This window comes from Populus alba, chromosome 10 (assembly GCF_005239225.2).
Source record: "Populus alba chromosome 10, ASM523922v2, whole genome shotgun sequence".
In the NCBI taxonomy this organism is placed as follows: Eukaryota; Viridiplantae; Streptophyta; class Magnoliopsida; order Malpighiales; family Salicaceae; genus Populus; species Populus alba.
The window spans coordinates 11112952-11133650 of record NC_133293.1 but is presented as its reverse complement, the minus strand read 5'-3'; the positions used below and the strand labels follow the sequence as shown (position 1 = coordinate 11133650).

General features: G+C 32.3%; 3 protein-coding genes, 1 long non-coding RNA gene and 1 other non-coding gene across 6 annotated transcripts in view; 3 read left to right on the top strand and 2 right to left on the bottom strand.

Annotated features, from left to right (window-relative positions):
- The window catches only part of LOC118046554 (probable serine/threonine-protein kinase PBL3), a 49217-nt gene that overhangs the window by 24529 nt on the left and 3989 nt on the right, over positions 1-20699 (top strand). The gene's annotated exons all lie outside the window — the stretch shown is intronic.
- Positions 994-5499, top strand: LOC118046558 (cullin-3A). The gene is made up of 2 exons (XM_035055515.2): positions 994-1535; positions 3322-5499. The coding sequence occupies exons 1-2, from the start codon at positions 1375-1377 to the stop codon at positions 5360-5362; spliced, it is 2202 nt and encodes a 733-aa protein (XP_034911406.1). The 5' UTR covers positions 994-1374; the 3' UTR covers positions 5363-5499.
- On the bottom strand, positions 8707-8866 carry LOC118046625 (U1 spliceosomal RNA). The gene has a single exon (XR_004687208.2). It is a non-coding gene; the product is annotated as a U1 spliceosomal RNA (small nuclear RNA).
- LOC140955979 (uncharacterized) lies at positions 12849-18220 on the top strand. The gene is made up of 3 exons (XR_012170818.1): positions 12849-13262; positions 16534-17818; positions 17903-18220. It is a non-coding gene; the product is annotated as an uncharacterized lncRNA (long non-coding RNA).
- Positions 13470-19626, bottom strand: LOC118046559 (transcription factor MYB124). Of its 2 annotated transcripts, none has more exons than XM_035055517.2 (12): positions 19162-19626; positions 19042-19088; positions 18902-18958; positions 18729-18801; positions 18453-18508; positions 18170-18349; positions 17912-18084; positions 17138-17283; positions 16695-16834; positions 16390-16610; positions 16128-16276; positions 13470-14170 (listed from the first exon to the last, which is right to left on the bottom strand). In XM_035055517.2, exons 1-12 carry the CDS (start codon positions 19255-19257, stop codon positions 14060-14062), a joined length of 1449 nt encoding a protein of 482 aa, XP_034911408.1. In that variant the 5' UTR covers positions 19258-19626; the 3' UTR covers positions 13470-14059. The 2 variants fall into 2 exon arrangements, with proteins under 2 accessions (XP_034911408.1, XP_034911407.1); XM_035055516.2 differs by having other exon boundaries at positions 17138-17286; positions 19162-19625.

Here is a 20699-nt window from a genome sequence, read left to right as displayed (position 1 = left end):
ACGAGGGGGGACAATTACTTGCTCGTTTGTCGGAAAATATGACCATATTAAATGGATCATAAAATGGAGCTCCGGAAGAAGCATAAAAATCAACCAGCAGAGCAAGCAATGGTTTCTGGGTTGAACTCCAAATTCAGTGTTCTAAACGTTAGCTGTATCTTTCTTGTTTCAAATTTAGTCCAGCATTTTTATAAACCCTTGTAACATAATTGCATAACTCAGGGGCTGCCGGCTTGATTAAGTGTTTTTTAAAGTATTTTTTATTTAAAAATATATTAAATTAATATTTTTTATTTTTAAAAATTCATTTGTAATCCGTACATTTAAATGATAAAAAATATAAAAATAAAAAATTTTAAAAGCGCAGTTTCACCAAAAAACCAACACTAGCTGAAACTTTGATGGTATTATGGTCAGATTTTCAACCGGATGAAATTAAAAAAAAAAAAGGCAAAACATTTCGGGTTCAATAGTTTCTAAATCTATCCTTTTTCTTCAAGTGCAGTCAACCAAACATTAAAAAATTAAAAAAATATATTATGATATATTTTTATGAATAAAACACTTTTCAATAATACCTAACACGGACTTTTACATTTCTGGACTGTTGTCTTGCCTCGATTTTTCTCCACTGCGTCTATGTTTTTTCTTTTAAGAATTTAATTTGTCAAATAGCATATTTGAATTTTGAAAGGAATCAATGAACGTCAAAATAAATTATTATTTTTATTTTAAAAAAAATATTTTAAAAATTAATATATCAAAAAAATATTAATTTAAAATAAAAATAAATTAATAAATTTTTAAAAAAATGTAAATATATTTTTAAAATAAAAAACAAACACAAGAAGAGAGTTAGTTACTCTATAATTTCTGAAACTTGATGGACTGAGTTACAATTAAATTTAGAATTTAGTTAAAAAGAAAAACTAAGTTTTACCGAGGAGAAGCCTATGCATATGAAATGAGATAAATAGAGGACTCCTTTATTTTAGTTTTATTTTAAATTAATAATGATTCTTTCATTCATCTTGCAACTGACGGTATCCTAAAACCACGAAAAGGGGCCAAATCCATCTTCGCCCTAAAATTCTTGATTATATCCCAACCCCAACCCCAACCCCAACCCCAACCTCAACCCACAATAGACGAATCTCCACCTATAGCTAATAGAAGAAGAAATACGCCTCCTGCCTGATTTTAATTTATCTTGAAACCCAAAAATCTCTTTGAAATTAATACACCTGCTTGCCTGTAAATTATGGTCGAAGCTTTGCCGATCTTCTGATAATCGACGTTCTTGTTTGGGTTGTTTCGATCGGGTTTAGGGTTTGGATTCTTCGATCCAATAAACAGAAAAAGAAACAGGAGAAAATGAGCAATCAAAAGAAGAGGAATTTCCAGATAGAGGCGTTTAAACACCGGGTCGTGGTGGATCCGAAATACGCCGATAAGACCTGGAAGATTTTGGAGCACGCTATCCATGAGATTTACAATCATAATGCTAGTGGTCTCAGTTTTGAAGAGCTCTATAGGTCTCCCTCTCCTTCTCTCTCTTTCAATTATTGTTATTATTATTATGATGATGATGATGATGAATTGATGATGGTTTCCTGATTATGGGTTTTTATTTAATTATTCAACTATTTACTGCCTCAAAGTTAGTTGTTGCTTTTGTATTTTGGATGACTTTGGTTGGTAAAAATGCTTGCGATTAACATATTAAGTTCCTTATGCAAAAGGTATTTATCTGCTGCAGTGGGCTGTGAATTTTTTTTTTCTTTTGCTTATGTGATGTTCCTGATGATTGAGGTTACTGTTGAACACAAGAGACCAATTCTTTTTCTTCTCCTCAAATTCACTCATTGTTACATTTTTTTGGTCTTTTCATTTGTTTCCTTTATGATTATATGTTTTGTATTCGTACTTTATTTTATAAATTTTGTGTTGGTCTTGGTGTGTGATGGATGAGTTTGCTTGCCCATAAGATAATGCTGTGCAGTAAAGTCAGCCAAACAAACGCATCTTTTTCTTCAACTCCACTGAACTGAATACCCCCTTCCAAGCATCTTAATTTATGACGAGAAAAAAAAAATTTAAAAAGAAAAGAATAGATGACTCAAGTGACCAACAGAGAGGAAGAGAATCAATTGCCGTTTATATAAGATTTTCTGCATTGGTGGTTTTTATAGGTTCAATAGAGTGACAGCCTCATCCATCAGCTAGCTAGAGCTTTTTTCTTGTCAGGCTCAACACCCAATGTAGTACTTCTAGGTTAACTTCTTTGAAGCTGCATGCACAAGGATGCATAATTTGTTCTTTATGAGATTTTCATGGGTTCTATGGATATATTGCTATATCTTTGCTCCTATCACAGCTTCTCTATGCAATGTCCAATGCTTATACATTGTGTTTGCATTTTCTTTTCTTTTTTTCTTCTTTTTTTTTTTGCGTTCTTAATCCCAAAGAATGGTTGTCTTGATTGGAAAGAACACATGACTACCAGAAAATATTATATACATTCTCTTTCCTTTGTTCCCTTGAAATAAATTTAAAAACATCTACTTATCACTGAAACCTTTCTTTGTTTTCAGCATTTAAAATTTTTTACTTTTGGAAATTTCTTCTGTTGCCTAATGCCTTTATTTATCTTTCTCTCTCCGAAAATCAATGAAATATTTTAAAGGTTTCTCTCTTGTTTTTTAAAACAAATTTATATACTTGGCTAATCTTACTCTCTTTTACAGAATGAACATGTAAATGGTAATTTTATGCCTGTGCTAACTTTTGTAACCTATTTTGATTTATTTTTTTTATTTCTGTGAACGCCATTTTTACATGTGGTGGACTTTTTTAATTTTTTCAATGACAGAAAGGGGACAAATTTTGGTTACGGTACATTAAATCCATCATAGAGGTTAAAAAACATATGATGGTCTGAATTTTCAGTTTTTTCTTGTGTGCCAATTTTGTTATTTTACATGATAAATTTTGAATTAATCTTGACGATGGTTCATCCAGATGGCTTTCCTGCTGTTGATAAAAATCATTTATTTTCCTCTTAATGGTAGGTCTCTCTCTCTCTCTTTCTCTTTTGCGTGTGTGGCAAGGAAGTGGGCATGGCCTTGAGATATTTTCTCAAACTCCTTTTTGTTACCTTTTTTATTTATTTTGCTTTGAAATCAGAAACACTTAGTAAGTGTATAAAATTAGGTATTTGCTCTAGTCAATATCTTAGTTCTAGATTTGATGTTTGGCTGGTTATCTTGTCAAACCATAGACATTTTTATACTAAGTTGTGTTTTAAAATCGTGGTTTCAGAAATGCCTACAACATGGTGCTCCACAAATTTGGTGAGAAGTTGTATGATGGTCTGGTTGCTACTATGACTTCACATTTAAGAGAAATATCAAAATCTATTGAGGCTGCTCAAGGGGATTCGTTCTTGGAGGAGCTGAACAGGAAATGGAATGATCATAACAAAGCATTGCAAATGATCAGGGACATATTGATGTATATGGATAGAACATATATTCCAAGTACGCATAAAACCCCTGTTCATGAACTTGGGCTTAACTTGTGGAGGGATAACATAATACACTCCAGCAAAATTCAGACAAGGCTTCAAAATACACTTCTTGAACTGGTTCACAGGGAACGGACTGGTGAAGTTATTGACAGAGGTTTGATGAGGAACATTGTCAAGATGCTAATGGATCTAGGCTCTTCTGTTTACCAAGAAGACTTTGAGAAGCCATTTCTTGAGGTTTCAGCCGAATTTTATAGGGGTGAATCTCAGAAGTTCATTGAGTGCTGTGATTGTGGTGATTATCTGAAGAAAGCTGAGAAACGTTTAAATGAAGAGATAGAGAGAGTGACTCATTATTTGGATTCCAAGAGTGAAGTCAAGATAACTAATGTGGTGGAGAAGGAGATGATTGCTAACCACATGCTGAGACTAGTCCACATGGAGAATTCAGGCTTGGTAAACATGCTTCTTGATGATAAATATGAAGACTTGGGACGGATGTACAACCTGTTCCGCCGGGTTCCTAATGGTCTTTCAACAATAAGAGAAGTGATGACTTCTCACCTCAGGGAGACTGGCAAGCAACTTGTTACTGATCCAGAAAGGTTGAAGGATCCAGTGGAATTTGTTCAGCGTTTGTTGGATGAAAAAGACAAGTACGATAGCATCATAAGCAATGCATTTAACAATGACAAGACATTCCAGAATGCTTTGAACTCTTCTTTTGAATATTTCATTAATTTGAATGCTCGTTCGCCTGAGTTCATTTCATTGTTCGTGGATGACAAACTACGCAAAGGTCTAAAAGGAGTCAGTGAGGAGGATGTGGAGATCATTCTTGACAAGGTGATGATGCTGTTCCGCTATTTGCAGGAGAAAGATGTATTCGAAAAGTATTACAAGCAGCATTTGGCTAAGCGGCTGTTGTCAGGGAAAACGGTCTCTGATGATGCGGAGAGAAGTCTGATAGTCAAACTTAAGACAGAATGTGGATACCAGTTCACTTCGAAATTAGAAGGCATGTTTACAGACATGAAAACCTCCCAGGATACAATGCAAGGGTTTTATGCAAGCCACCTGGAGCTAGGGGATGCACGGACACTGGTTGTTCAGGTTTTGACAACAGGGTCTTGGCCCACTCAACCTGGTGTTACATGCAACCTGCCTGCAGAAATGTCAGCACTATGTGAGAAGTTCAGGTCATATTACCTTGGGACCCATACTGGTCGGAGATTGTCATGGCAAACTAATATGGGCACAGCAGACGTTAAAGCAACCTTTGGGAAGGGTGGTCAGAAGCACGAGTTGAATGTCTCCACTTACCAGATGTGTGTTCTCATGCTGTTTAATAATGCTGAGAGGCTTAGCTACAAAGAGATTGAGCAGGCAACTGAGATTCCTGCAGCAGACTTGAAGAGGTGCTTGCAATCCATGGCTTGTGTGAAGGGAAAGAATGTTCTTCGCAAAGAACCCATGAGTAAAGACATTGGTGAGGAAGATGTCTTTTTTGTTAATGACAAATTCACAAGCAAATTCTACAAGGTGAAGATAGGAACTGTAGTTGCACAGAAGGAATCAGAACCTGAAAAGCAGGAGACGCGGCAGAGGGTAGAGGAGGACCGGAAGCCTCAGATAGAAGCTGCAATAGTTAGGATTATGAAGTCGAGGAGGGTATTGGATCACAACAATATAATCACTGAGGTCACAAAGCAGTTGCAGTCACGTTTCCTAGCCAACCCCACAGAGATTAAGAAAAGGATTGAATCCCTTATCGAACGAGATTTCTTGGAGAGGGATAGTGTCGACAGAAAACTGTATCGATATCTTGCTTAAAGGAATGGCTTGTTCATGTTTCTCTTATTCCGTGGGATGGTTTAGAATTGGAAATTGGAATTGTGACTTTGCAAGTGGAAAATTGTTTAAGTTCCGCAAGTTTGTTGGATTCAATGAATATCCGTTTCTTTCTGCTCTGCTTATTGTCTATACTACTGTAGTTGGTCTGAATTTACTAAACAGATTTGTGCCATTGCTCCATGCCCATTTTCCAATTCAGATAGGTCATTATTGGAGATGATTGCAGGTCAGGGATGCGTTCGCTTGTGCGGATACCGGAGAGCCTGTCAATTCTTATATGGTCATTTTCAGTTATCTACAGAAATGCTTTCCTTCCTAAAGCAGTATGATTCCCTTAAGATGCCATTCGGAGTAAAATTTGATCGCCGAGTTTCTGCGGGTATCAATCAGATTTTCCGGTTTTCTTTCTGCTCCTTGCCTGCAAAATTCTCCTTAAAAGTTTTCGAGTTTTTTTCTCGTAGTACAGTAGAAAAAAGAAAGAAATAATATAATTCAAAATTTATTTAGAAAAATAGCACATTTGCAGTGATAATTTTAAAAACTATTTTAAACTGTGAATTAAATAAATAAATAAAATTATATTCTTGTACAAGAATAAATGTTATATTCTTATACAAATTCTATGATACAACTCTATAATACAATAATAAAATAAGTGTTTTATTAATAAAGACTCTAAAAGGCGTGAGGAAAGCATTGTGGCTTTTCAAGGTCTTTTTTTTTTTTTTTTTTACTATTATATATATATACACACACACCTAGGGTTTTTTTTTTTTTTTTTGCTTTTTTCTTTGTGTTTTTTTTCTTTTAATGAATTTATTTTTTGTTTAATTTAGTTTGTTAATGTGAAAAAAAAAAATATTTAGTTATCATACTTTCATGACACGGATTTCGGGTTTTATAGGTTAACCTGATTTCACGAGTTAACCTAAATTTTTTTTTCCTTTTTAATCAAATTTTTTTGTTTAGTTTAATTTGTTAATTTTTTTCGTTTAACCCATCGATTTTTTTTCTATTTAGTTATCAAACTTTCATGACATGAATCATAGGTTTGTCGATTTAACCTGATTTGACGGATTAACTTAGTTGATTTAATTTTTTTTTTCCTTTTCCATGTTAGTAACAGACTTATGTCTTTTGTTTGTTTTTGTTTTTTTTATTTTTAATTAATTTTTTTCGTTTAGTTTAGGTAGTTAATATTCAATTTTTTACTAATTAGTTATCATAATTTCATGACACGGATCCCAGATTTGACAGGTAACCTGGTTTGACGGGTTAGCCTAGTTAATTTTGGGTTAACCCGTCAATTTTTTTTCTATTTAGTTATCAAACTTTCACGACATGAATCCAATGTTTGATAGGTTAACCTAGTTAATTCAGATTTTTTTCTTTTTCTTCATAAGTTTTTTTCTTTCTATTGGTTTTTTTATTTTGAATTAATTTATTTAATTATCATACTTTTATGACATGACCTTTCAGCCAAATCTGCATCTAAGGCTATTGGGTATGGTATTGGAGCTAGACCTACTGGGTCATGCAAGTTTAATGTTATTATAAATATTACTTTTAAGTTAGACGTTATAGCCAAACTCAAGATTCTTTGATATAGCTTTGCAGAAAGACCTAACACTTTTAAATCTTAGTTTTTTTTGTATTTTTTATTAAAAAAAATAATAATAACCTGCGGCATCACGCGGGTCATGTTCCCACGCCTTTTACTTTCCTATCTTTAATATATTTACTTATTAATATAATATACTATTATAATTATAATTATAATTATATAATTGTTTTTTTCTCTTTTTTGTTTTTTTTAATGATTTTTTTTATTTAGTTTGTTAATGTTAAATTTTTTTTTTTATTTAGTTATCAGATTTTTATGATACGGATCCTAGGTGTAATAGGTTAACCTGATTTGACGAGTTAACTCATATTTTTTTTTAATTATTTTTTTCATTTAGTTTAGTTTGTTAAAATTAATTTTCTTTCTATTTAATTATCAGACTTTCATTACACATATCCTGGGTTTGACGGGTTAACTTGGTTTGATGGGTTAACCCAGTTAATTCTGAATAAACCCGTCATTTTTTTTTTCTATTTAGTTATCAAACTTTCATGACGTGAATCTCAAGTTTTATGGGATAACATGGTTTAAAGGGTTAACCCAATTAATTTAATTTTTTTTTTCTTCATTAGTTTTTTTCTTCTTGTTAATTTTTTTCTTTTTTTTAATTAATCTATTTAATTATCACACTTTTATGACACGATCTTATAGTCAGACCCACATCCAATATTTTCGGGTCCAGTATTGCAACTAGGCTCACTTAAACTTAGGTCATGTAAGTTTAATGTTATTGTTAATGGTATAAATATTACTCTCAGATCAAGTGTTACATCCAAACCCAAGATTCTTCAGTGTAGCTTTGTAGAAAAACCCAAGATTTTTAAATTTTAATTTTTTTATATATTTTTTATGCAAAACAAATGACCCGCGGCATCGCACGGGTCATGTAACTAGTTCTAATTATACTATGTGGTTGATTTTGATTAGTTAATTGCGAATATATGTCATGACTTGCCTAGTGGGTAGCTTAGCAAAGATGATTATGTTTCGATAAGGCTAAGTTAGGGATAAGCCTCGTAAAAAAAACTTAGAATTTTTAATTTTAATGCTGGATAGTGCTTGAATGTTGCTAGGAGATTCCACGTGTCAACTTCTATAACTAAGTCTAGCATTGGAATACCTAATTAAGCACTTGGAACTAGTTTTTTTAATTTTCCTCTATATTTTTTTTATATTATGGAATTATGTCACAAAATGATTAAATAAAAAGAAAAAAAAACATAAGGATGAAATTTTAAAAAAATAAAAAAGATAATGAATAGTCCCAGAGAAAAACCCAATTCTTTTAAGTATACTTGGTAATGCTTTTTTCTATTTATCTCTATTTACAACTTGACACAAAGTTGGTGGACTACCTCGAAGTTTATTTGATTTGCTCCCAAAGATTGGAGTTCAAGAGAGAGTACTAAAATATATCCTCTTGAAATATGAAACTCTCTCTCCCGAGAACACACACACACACACAAAAGCAGAAATAACCTGGAAAGGGCAAGATTGAAATTATAGAAGTGATGCATAGTACGATCAGTAACAATCACCTTTTATTATATTCACAAATGTAACAATAAACAGTTACTTGTGATTATAATAATATAGAATAATCTATTAATTACACCCCTATTTTAGAAATCTCAAGCAGGAATATCGACCATAAGTTAGTCAATAGGGCATGAGTGAGAATAGTTCATACTCATTTAGACAGGGGCCGCGGCTAGCGCAGGCCCCCTCTACCACAAATTTTGACGTACACTCTCCCACTTGGGGAGATGTTAAACTGGTGCACCCGCTGAGTGCAATGCGAGCCACCAGCCTAGGCCTGAGCCTTATTGATCGCCCAAAGACCCGGTCCAGGTAAGTATGTTACAAAGAAGCCCGTCCATTTTATTTTATACGCTTTTCGTCCTGTCTTTGCTGCTTTCTTTCCGATGTGGGATACGAACAACAAACTTTATCCTGTTCTTTATACGCGTGTAAGGTGCCAAAGATAAATAAATTAATCGTATGTATTTGTTTTTGGTTTTTAAAGGAATTGAAGAGGAAAGCAAGCAGTTAAGGGGTGTTTGACACAATTTATATTTTTTTATATATTTTTGGATTGAAAAAATATTAAATTAATATGTTAGTATTTGTTTTGATAATTTTAATGTGTTGATATAAAAAATTAAAAAATATATATTTTAATATATTTTCAAGTAAAACACACTATAATTCAAACTTTTTAAAACTCTAAATCCCAAGAGACTTATTCTTTATACAAGCCCTGTTGGTAAAAAAAAAAATTGTGTTTTTGGTGTAATGTTAAAAAAGTTTGACACGAGATAGGATTAAATTGTTTTGGAAAGAGGAAAAATTACAATTTTGAAAGGAGGAAAAACTAAAACAATTTAGTTAAGATAAAATCATGTGCATCTATCTTTTTTATAATTAATTAATAGAATGTTAAAACCTGTATATTTTAAAAAAATTTAAAAGGAATGCTTTGTAAAAAAATTCATTAATCATAAAAAAACATCTTATTTATTTTATTACTAACAAATATTTTTTTCATTAAAAAGATAAATGCATGTAATTTTATCATAACTAAGTTGTTGTAGTTTTATCTGCTTTCAAAATAGTTTTAATCCTATCTTATTTCAAACTCTTTTAATTTTATACTAAAAGTGTAATTCTTTTTTACTTGTAGAGTTTTATAAAATAGAACATTTATTATTGTATAAGAATAGAGTTTGATTTATTTTTTTTAAAATTTAAATTAGCTTTTAAAATTTTATATGACATTTTTTTAAAAAAAAAATCGTTGATGACTTCCGCGAGTTATAAACTTCATTATTTTTCTATTTTGAGTTGTTATTTAAATTAAATTCAATTTAGAAATTTTAATGAAATCTCATATCTAAATTCTTTTAAGTGTTAATAATTAAATTTTAAATGGAATTTAATATTTAAAAATACTATAAGAGTAAATCAGATGTGAATCATTTTGATTTATTCATAGAGAAAAAAATAATTTTCACAAAATACTCATTTAATTTTTTTTAAAATATATATTTAAAAAGATAATATGAAGATAATAAAAATAATATAAAAAATAGTCATGTGGAAAGACTGAAAATCATAGGGAGATTCAAAGACTTGTATGACATTCGTGACTTCCAATGGTGCTTTATCTTATGCATTAGACTGTTGGATTGCATTTATGTAGTTGAATTACTAATAACAGCTATTTTTGCTTATTAAAATGGTTTTTTTATAATAAAAAAATGTTAAAATAACACAATTTAAAAAAATATAAAATAATATAATTTATACACATCACAATTGAAAAACAAATTACAATTAAAAAATAGAAAATAAAAATAAAAATAAAAATAAACATCAAAAACATGCTAAAACCACAGTCATAACATATATTATCGGGAAAAACTCAACAAAATAAATTTAACAACACTAAAAAAAAGTCACCAATAACGATTGAAGTGGGTTATATTTGCCACAAAAAGCAACTGAGTCTGCATAGAGGCAGATTTCTTGGTATTCATCCTCATTACTTATTAGATGAGAAATTTAAATATTTATAAAGTATTTGTCAAGTTTTGAATATTTGTATGAGTATCTATTATTTGACTACTATTTATTATTTAGTAAAAATATTATAGTTAACACACACACATATATCTTATTTATTATCTATCATGTAAAATAATTATCCAAAAAATACTCATTTATTCAGGTGAGATTAATATTCATTGGGTTTAGATTAAATTATCATCCGTATGATTAGATATGTGTCATCTTTGAACAACAAGTGCAGTTAATTTTGGTCATTTCATAATGCTATTGAATTTGTCTTGTCAAGATCTTTTTTATAATACCAGTAATGCTGTAATTAAAATTTTGATTCATCTCCAGAGTTTTTTTTTCTCCTCTCTTTTTATCGTAATTTATGCAACATGTTTTATAATTTATTTGAAATGTCATGTTTCTTAACCATAAAAAACTTGAATATCATGTTTTTTTAATTATGATATTTAAAAAAAAACACATTAATTTTTTAAAACATATATCACTAAAAACAACGTTTGCATGGTTTTATCTAGGGCTAAACTTACCTGACAAGAGCCATATTGAAACCTATTTGAGTATAAGCACATAAAATAACGAGCAGGTAAGTTGCTTTGATTAACCTTTGAAAGTACATAATCATGATCATTTAATATTTAATAAATGCCAGACTGCACATAGGAGTTAATTACAGCTTAGGTATTGATTGTTTCATGAAAAGTAGATTTTTGTAAATTATTTTTTAAAAATTTTTTATGTTTGTTTATTATTATAAAAGTTTGGAAATAAAAAATATTTTCTAGTAAAAAAGAATTGGTTTAATTTATATATAAAAATTTTTATTTTGAGTGAAATATATTTTCTGTAATAAATTTTATTTTTTTGTTAATTATATTAAATTTGACCCTCAACTTTTTGATTGCTCTATATTTTATTTTAAATACTGTTTTTGATTTTTTTTCAATTTTTTTTTATAATTTGATTTAATTTGTTTTTATATCAACTTTAGTCCTTGTTTATTTTATTGTTATTTGTTTTTCTTTCTTTTTTTTTAATTGAAACTTTTTATATATCATATTTAGTGTCCATTTTTTTATTTAAATAATTTATCAAATTAAAATATTTTTTTTAATTTCATCATCCTTCAACTTTTTTATTTGTCATATTTGATCCTTATTCTCTTAATAAACTTAAATAAATTAATTAAAATATTAATAAATTATTTTCCAATTCATCTGGCATAGCCATATTAAAAAGTGTTTTCCAGTTCATTTTTTATAATACGATCAAATATCATAAAATAATTTATTTTTTAGGAATTTACCTTTCATAAAAACTATTTTAAAAAAAACTATTTTTAAACAAACAATCAATATCTTTATAACTATAGTTTATCCTAACTAATCAACTAGTCATATTATTAGAAATAATTAAATAATCCTCAATCAATATCAACCATCCTCATCTTAGTACTCTTTTATTCCAAAAATACCTTTTTTCCCAATCAAAAACCTCCACCTTGCTTAACTCTTCTTATTTTTTTTAATTAAAAAAAACAAAAACAAAACTAGAAAATAGCACAAAATTGACGAAAGAATTAAGTTATAAAATGATTTGGAAATGTAATCAAATAAGACTTTTTAAAAAAGGTATTGTAGTGTTTATTATCATATTTTATAGCTCAGTGTTTTATTATATTCAAGTCTGTTTTTATAATCAAACTAAATTTATTTTTAAAATAAAAATTCCAAATAATTTATTTTATAAAAAAATCTTTAACATGGATTGTGATGAAAATGAAGTTCCCATTCTCTCTCTCTCTCTCTTTCTTACATAAAAGAAAAAAACCAAATATCTAACCATTTAATAGGTAGTCCAATAATAAAAATTTTGAGATGAGATTTATTTTTTTTGTGATTTCAGATTCGAAGCTCTAAAATTACTATTAATATTGATGTTACTAGAGATTTATTTGATCATTAATTTTAAAATCTGTAAAGAATTAATTGAGATATGTATAAACTGGTACAAACTCCTTATATAAAGAATAAAAAAAAAAAAGATATGGTCTTGTAACTAAACCACGAAGTGCTGTGTGTTTTTTTTTCCCGGCATTCTAAGCGTCGCTATTAATCTTGAATGGGCTTGAACCACGCGGGTTAAGCAGGGTAAGTGGAAGAATCGGCGTGCGCATCGTTCCTAACCCTCGATACGAATATCATGACGCCATATGAATTCAGGTGGACAAAGTGGTCAAAATAGTCAACTAAACCTTCCCTCGAGAAAGTTATATAGCCAATGAGTGCACTTTATTTTGTATGAGCTTCCCTCTCCTTCTTTAACAATTTTTACTTGTACCTCTAGCTTTCTTCATCATTGCACTTTTCCAGATGTCCTCCACCACCACCACTATGAGTCCACCATACCAAATAACAGAATCCTTAGGACCCTTCTTCCCCAAAACACGAGTGAAACAAACTCAGAAAGACAGCATTGGAGATCTGGAGGCTTTCTCTGATGCTACAGCAACAACACAAGTTGTTTTTCCATCCTTTGTGGGTAAGAACGTTTCCATTTCCTTTCCTTTTTTCTTCTTCTTTACTTTCTTGCATTTCTGTCAGGGAAGAAAGCTATCTCTGGCACATGGAAGAAATGGAGAGAGCTGAAGAAGCTGCAATAATGCGAGTCACGTAGGTACCTAATTCTCCTTTCATCTATGGTGGCATTTTCTTTGCGTTTTGTCCTTGCTCCCAAGAGCTATGAAGATCGAGAAGTACTGAAACGTTCCTTCTCGAGCTTCTGTTTTTTTCCTCTTTCTGGTGCAGAATTGTCACACTTTTGTTAATGGAGTTTGGTTAGAGTTGACAAAATGAAGACAAAATAGATAAAATGATAAATATATGCACACAAAAACTAGAACAATTTTCATTGCAATCACATCGAGTTATAGTTGCTACATTAGAAAACAGAAACACAGAAAACTTATTATATACCATTTGCACACCCAAAAACAACAAATAGGAATCCAATCAGCTGGTTAATCCTCCTTTACTCTCTTTTTCCCCTTCCTTTTATCTCTGTTTCTTTAATCATATGTAGGCGAGTTGCCTGTATGTAATTACACTCCGTCTACGGACTTGCATAAAAGGGTCTGTACAGATGGCTGATCAAAGGCCAAAAACTGGATGAGAAGATAGAAAACCCGCAACCAAATCAAGACAAACAAAAGAAAACCTTCCTCGGATCACTTTGTTAGATGTGTCCAAGATGCTAGAATGTACCGCAACATTCTAGCCCGGGGTCCTGTCTTGGAATGCAGATCTCAACATGCCTCTTTATAAAACTTCAGGCCATGGTAGCTGCAATCCTAGGAACTGATGGTAAACTAGAGAAGACACAACTCAACAAATGCCATACGGTCCAGGGCAGTTAAAGACCAGATATGACGGGCTAAACCGTGTTCTTCATACGAGATAGTTCAGAGAGGTTTGCTATAGACTCTGCAGAAGTGAGCGTTTGCAGAGTGGTGGTTGCAAAGGATTGATGCTTGGACCAGGGCAAGGGGACTCCACTCCAAGTGTTTTTAGTAGGAAGTTTCTCTCCTGAAAAGAAAATCGCCAAATGAAATGGTTAGTAGCCTCGAATCAAATTTTGAAAAAAATCCATATCTAGGTACGACATGTGTGTTTATAGGATGCTAGTACCCGTACCAGAATAAAAGAAAGAAAGAAAGAAAACACGGCGCAGTTAACTAATGAGGACATCTATGATTGCTTTTGGCAATTAACTACATGTGGTCTCCATGCTGATTGCAGAACGGCAATCTCATGAATCATTCTGACAAGTGGCCCTTTAAATACTGAAGATATGGGGATGATTTAAGCTATCATAGTGGCTGTTACATTGATTACTTTTGCAAAGACGTGAGCATACTTGGAATCCTGTTTACAGTGTTGCCCATAGACCGTTCATTCTACAAAACATGCTTGCAAATGCAGAACGATCAACCTAGATTGACTGGCCGGAGGAAATACGCTTCACATAAGAGTACATTTAACCTTTTACATCAGTGGGCAATGATCCAATCAAAGCATTTTCGAGGTAGCATCTTAAACAAAAGATCTGGTTGAGCTTCCTAGTGGATGGAATTTGACAAGGCTATTCTAGTAAATAGATTGCTCAGATTGCAGTTATGACCGATGAGAACTAAACAGGAAAATTCAGAGCGGTTCAAATATAATTACTCATCTGATTGTCTAGTAAGCCTTTAGGTTTGCTGTTCTACCTCTTACAACGAAGGTCACAAACTTGCCCTATGAGGATATGATGATGTTTGATTTCTTTTCGATTAACAGTGAAAGCTAAATTTATAGGGGAAACAAACAAAAAGGACAATAGAATCGTATAAATTGGGTGATGCCTACCAGTAGAACCAACATCGTGCAAGGAAGTTTCTTGAAAGGAACACAGAATGTGTCAGGCATGGATGTTCGCAATCCTAATCAATATACATGCAGATTTGATATGTAGTGTGCATAAGTCTTGGAAGTGTGATATTACTGGGGTAAGAGGCTTGCATTATATAGATTTAAAGCATGTTTCTCCTTTTATTTCATCAACAAAGAGTATTTAAAAATGCTTTTGGTAACAGTTTAACCTTATTTGCGGTGCAAGTTTGTGGAAGCTTACAAAAGTTTTTGTAGAATAAATTTTGCTTACGCATTCAAAACTTTGGCTTCGGATTGAATTTGACAATTTCAAAAGGTCGAGTTTAGTAGTATTAATGTCGAAGAATGTATCTAGGTTATGGGATAAATGGAATTCATGAATTCTACTGGAATAGTTATATACACAATAGCTACTACTGCTATGTCTGTCATCAGCACAATTATGAGTTATCAAATAGTCCTAGTGATTTAATTCATGATCAGCAGATCCATAGGAACACCATCTCCTACTAGCTTACTGGCTTGACGGTGGACACCTAGTTTGAATTCATGATAATGGCTTGATTAACATCACATAAAAGTCCATTTAGTGATAGATAATTAGCTAACACACAAAGTGCTATCACCCTTACTGCTAATGCTAATGCTAATGCTTGAACTACGACAGCAAGCTCAGTGTCCTACAATAGTATGAATTATTAGTAACATTCTTAGGTCCCTTTTAGTTTTTATATTATTAGCTTTATAGGAGTCTTCATAAAAGGAAAAACAAAAGAAAAAAAATCAAGTACTTTTGCTGCTGGTGATTTGATAATCACTAATCCTCCAATTCTTGTTACTATCACCCCTAAAATCAGTGGTAATGTAGACTCAAGTTGTACTACTTCTGCAACTAAATCAGCTGCAACTATTCATAATCATTATAGTTTTAATGCTTTTGCCTAGTGGTAAGCTCTAACCCTGCAAGCCATATGAAACTAGAGGCTTAATCTTTAGAGAGACAGTTCCTCCTAGTACTAACAGCAACAAGGGATAGGTTCACAAACTAACACCACTTAATCAGAACTTATGGATTAATAGTCGGTAGAATTGATGGCCAAAGTTGACTTACACTCTCTGAAAATTTTGGGCTGGGAATTCCTGCTGCTAAGGATCTGAAAAGTGGGGTAACTTGAAGAGGGGAACTGAACTCTGTACTCAATGAGGCAGAAACAACAATGTCGTTTTTTGTTTGCTCATCACAGGATGGAAACATCTCCACTGCAGTAGATTTAAATTCATTAGCAGATGTAGTTTTAAGGCATCCTAATCTCCACGTGACAAGAAACAAAAGTACATTTCACCAACCCTATCAGACATGAAAAATTCATTACCTTGGGTTATATCTGCACTGGAAATAATTTCTTTACCACATGCACCCACAAAATTTTCTTTGTCAATACGAACCATTTGCATTTCAATTTCAATATCCTTATGCAGTGCACCAATCTCAGCTTGAGTTTGTTCTGTTTTGTCAGGGGCTGGGTATGGCAATAGAGTTGATCCTGTACTGTATTCAGAACTGGCTGGAGACTCCTCATATAAACCAGGTTGCCTACAGCATTTTAACCATAAATTAGACACTGTATGATGAGTAATCATGCTTAATCCCAAATATTAAAACGCCTGTTTCTATTACCTCCAAGATGGTCGACTTCCATCATTACTACTCCTTAGATCCTCTATCAGGTCTTTAAAATCATCAAGTTTAAAATCAATGTCACAGATTTTTTGTCCATGTACATTTTCTTTGCTCCGATTCAGGAAATCTTGGAGAACCTGAATGTCATGTTATATAAAAATATGAGGACAGAAGCAAAATCTGTGTGCAAAATAAGAGTCAAGGAGGAATATACTTGGGGGTACTGTTGTACTGAGCCTGTGAGATCAATGTAATCAGTTCAACTTTCCACGTTACCACATATACATGGTGAAACATGGAAGTTGATTAATCTTGGGTAAAAACCAGTTTGACATTATAATTATGCTTATCTCTATAACGCTGAAGGTCAAATTGATAAACTGCACCTACACAAGTGGTCAAGTGCATCAGATATTTAGATGTTGACAACAAAAGCTCACCTTCCAAGCATTTTCCAGACTCTGGTCTGTATTTTCTTCACTGACTTTAAGTGCAAGTGAGCTGAGAAGCTCTGCTTGTTGCATTAGAGCAGTTATCTTTGGATCATCCTTTTTGAGAAATGGTCTCTGAATCATACTGTTTTGAACTGCTAAATGAATAGCAAGGAAAGAGATTATTCAACATTAAAGATTTATCACAGAGAATGATCAGCAATCAACACCGACTAAATTGATAGAGATGATAGATTATGCATGTTATTGGTTGTCTGTCATAAAGCCCCTGTAGCGTTCCTCAGTTTTTGTAAAGCTGGAAAAAAAACTAATGATTTGAAAGCTGAATTGTGGTAGTTTGAATGGGGCTTGAGCTAGACCTTACATGGCCAAAGGAGTATAAGAATGTGGAAGTAGAAGTTGATTCAGAGGTAGTATTCAATGTATTAAACTAAAAAGCTAGCAGTTTGGCGACTGATCCTCTTGTTCAGGAATTTTTTCGACTTCAGCAAAGGGATTGGAGCATCAGGATTAGTCATGCATATAAAGAAGGAAATCGGTAGGTGGATTGGAATGCTAATGGAGGCTTAGATATTGATATTGGGATTCAATATTTGTCTCAACCCCTGGGTCTTCTTTCCTTGCTTCAGCAGGATGAAGCAGGGTATCTCTACCCTGTTTATGCAGGGTGTAAGTCTCTCGGACCCGGATTTAACCAAAAAATAAAAAGAAATAAAAAATAACCACCTCCTAATTGGAAAGTCTTTGTTTTAGGTGTTTTACCATCAATGGAGACCTCCTTGACACCGCTGACATGATGTCGGGAAGCCACGTTAACGTTGTGAAAGTTTTGGGCCAACACTGAAAATGGAGGTCTAGGTTGCTGATTTCCACATTGTGGGTGTGATCTGTCTCCAAAGTTGCAATTTCCTGCAAGACCAGGGATGTGGGACTTCCTGCATTTGAACAAACATGAGTTTTATACTATGCTAGTTACTTTTCCTGGTACTATTGTATACTGATACCAAAACTGCACTGTACCTTATCTTCTTAATTGGAGGATCACTTTCTGGTGCTCCGTCTCCGTTTAACCCGTGATGTAACATGATTCTTTTGTTATTTAAGTTGATGTGTGTGTTTTTGTTCTCTTTTGCTAAAGCCTCGTATTTTGCTCTCTTCTTGCACAACGTGGAGAAACGGTTCTTCACAGCATTATCCGTTCTGCAGAAGTAGCATATTTTTGAAATAAGGATATTATAAGCATTAAACCACGCAAAAATATGCGAATAATTTGAGAAGAGGAGCATGCAAAAACATTGTATACCTGCCTGAAACAACCTTTGCAATTTCTGTCCATCTGTTTCCAAATATTTTTTGTGCCTGCAGACCAACTGAAGTTATCAGATGCAGTGATGAGCAAACAGGACCACTTAACATGTTTATCTAGGGAAAAGAGCAATCAATGATGAAGCAGAAAAATCAAACCATAGTTTTGACTTTGCAAATTGAAGCAACCTTTTTCCCATTAAAAACATTTGAAGAAAAAAGCCAAGACAAGACAGGGTTATATAGCATGCTAAAGAGAGCAAAATCAGAGTACCTCGCACAAGAGCATGTCTTCCTCTGGTGACCATCCGCCTTTCTTGAAATCGGAGTTCAGATATGTGTACCATCTGAAGTAATTGATAGCTTATTAAGGCCCAAAGTAGAGGAGAGAAGACAACCAGAGCGATGATGTATATACATGTATATATGCTGCAATAACCCACTAACCTTCTTCTGCATTGTCTTGTGGTTTTATCCTTGAATTTAGAAGCAATGATAGCCCAACTGCAGCAACACACAAAACCCCTCAAATGATTTAAACCATTGAAGAGCAATTAAAAGAAAAACATCAATTTGGTTGTTCTCACTTTTCAGTCCCATTTAGGCTGATCTGCTGCCGAAGTATATCATCTTCCTGTGCTCCAACAAATCAATCAGATACTGCAATTCCAATAAACAAGAAAGAAAGAAAGAAATTGATTAATTACCAGTTGAGTCCATGTGACTATGTGTCTCTCCTTCTTCTTCGATTCTTCTTCGTGATTTCCACGAGCATTCCTCTTCCACTTGTTTGAAGCTTGCATTCTTTACTCTCTCTTGTGATCACTGAATTTGTTTATGTGAGTGCGTGTGTGTCTCTGCCTTTGACGCTCCCCACCCTTTATCAATGCTATGCTCTAAAATAAAGCCAAGAAAAGGAGAAGAAAAGAAAAGTTTCTCTTTTTGTAATCTTTTACAAGGATGGTACCGAGGGAGAGGTATTACTGTTTGGTTCAAACGGAGTCTCTTGGATTCTAGACTAGCAATCAACTTCTTCCTTTACTACTACCACTACATGTTTTTTTTTTTTTCTCGAACAACAAACAGTAAAGGAAAGGTATGGAAACATTCGCATTCGCTGGCCACTAGGAGGTGTAGTGTACCACTAGGAGGTGTAGTGTGTCTTACATCTAAATCAAATTTACTTACAGAAACAATCAAGAGATGTGGAGACACAGAGAAAAGGCAAAACCAAGATGCTATATGTTTACCTACTCTACGGTAGTATTTCGCAAAAGTTATTTTTTAAAGTTTTTTATTTTTTAAAAAAATTATTTTTTATATTAATATTAAAACAATTTAAAATTATATAAAACATGAAAATATTTTTCCAGACAAAAACAAACACAACCTGTATCAAGAGCACGGCAGAAAGATTGATGGAACTTTTGAGCAAATTAATCTCCTGCCTCTGTCTTTCACTCATTACTCCCACGATGGGCTTATGTTACGTTTTGCCCCTTTACTTTTATTTTTCTATGGATTTTGCCCATGTACAGTGTTTGTTTTTAGATTCTACCCTTGTGCAATGGATTTCTTTGCAACTTACTTCTAACCCGGGAATTAAATTTAATTCAAATAGTTAAATAAATTATTGTATTTTAATTTTTTTTTATTATATTAATTTAAATTTAAAATAAAATTCAATTTATTAAAAAGATATAGGAATAAATCAGATATGAAACTCTCTAATTTGCTACAGTAATCTCTTTTGAAATTAACATGAAAAATAATATTTCAAAAATACACATATATTAATACAAACCTTGTTTTTGTTGTTTCTCTCGTACACCTCTTTCTTTTCTTTCAAAAACCATTTGCTACGCAATAATATTTTTTTCTCCACTTGACATCAATCCTCATCAAGATATTTTTTGTTCCTCTTAAGGTATATTATTAATCTTTCCTTTTTCTTTTTTGCCCGAATCTTTCTTCTTTTTTTCTTTTTTTTGGTATTGCTAGGCTAATTTTGAAGTTGAAACTTCTCATGATATGATATGTATAGTGATATCTTTTGAATTATTAAAGCTAAGTATTGTAGTGTGTTTTTAAATTATTAACATTGTAAAAATTATATTAGTCATTAATTTGTTTATTTTGTAATGTGATTTGTGTTGGTTTAATATTTATCTTATTTATGATTGATCTGAGTAGAATATTAGAATTCTGATTAGAATATTTCTATAATTTTTTTTTCTCTGCATTC

Coding starts and splice junctions, on each gene's coding strand:
- LOC118046558 (XM_035055515.2), top strand. CDS start 1,375: ATGAGCAATCAAAAGAAGAGGAATTTCCAGATAGAGGCGTTTAAACAC. Junction 1,536..3,321: donor AGTTTTGAAGAGCTCTATAG/GTCTCCCTCTCC, acceptor TCGTGGTTTCAG/AAATGCCTACAACATGGTGC.
- LOC118046559 (XM_035055516.2), bottom strand. CDS start 19,257: ATGCAAGCTTCAAACAAGTGGAAGAGGAATGCTCGTGGAAATCACGAA. Junction 18,802..18,901: donor ACAAGACAATGCAGAAGAAG/GTTAGTGGGTTA, acceptor CAATTACTTCAG/ATGGTACACATATCTGAACT. Junction 16,835..17,137: donor GTCTGGAAAATGCTTGGAAG/GTGAGCTTTTGT, acceptor CATGACATTCAG/GTTCTCCAAGATTTCCTGAA.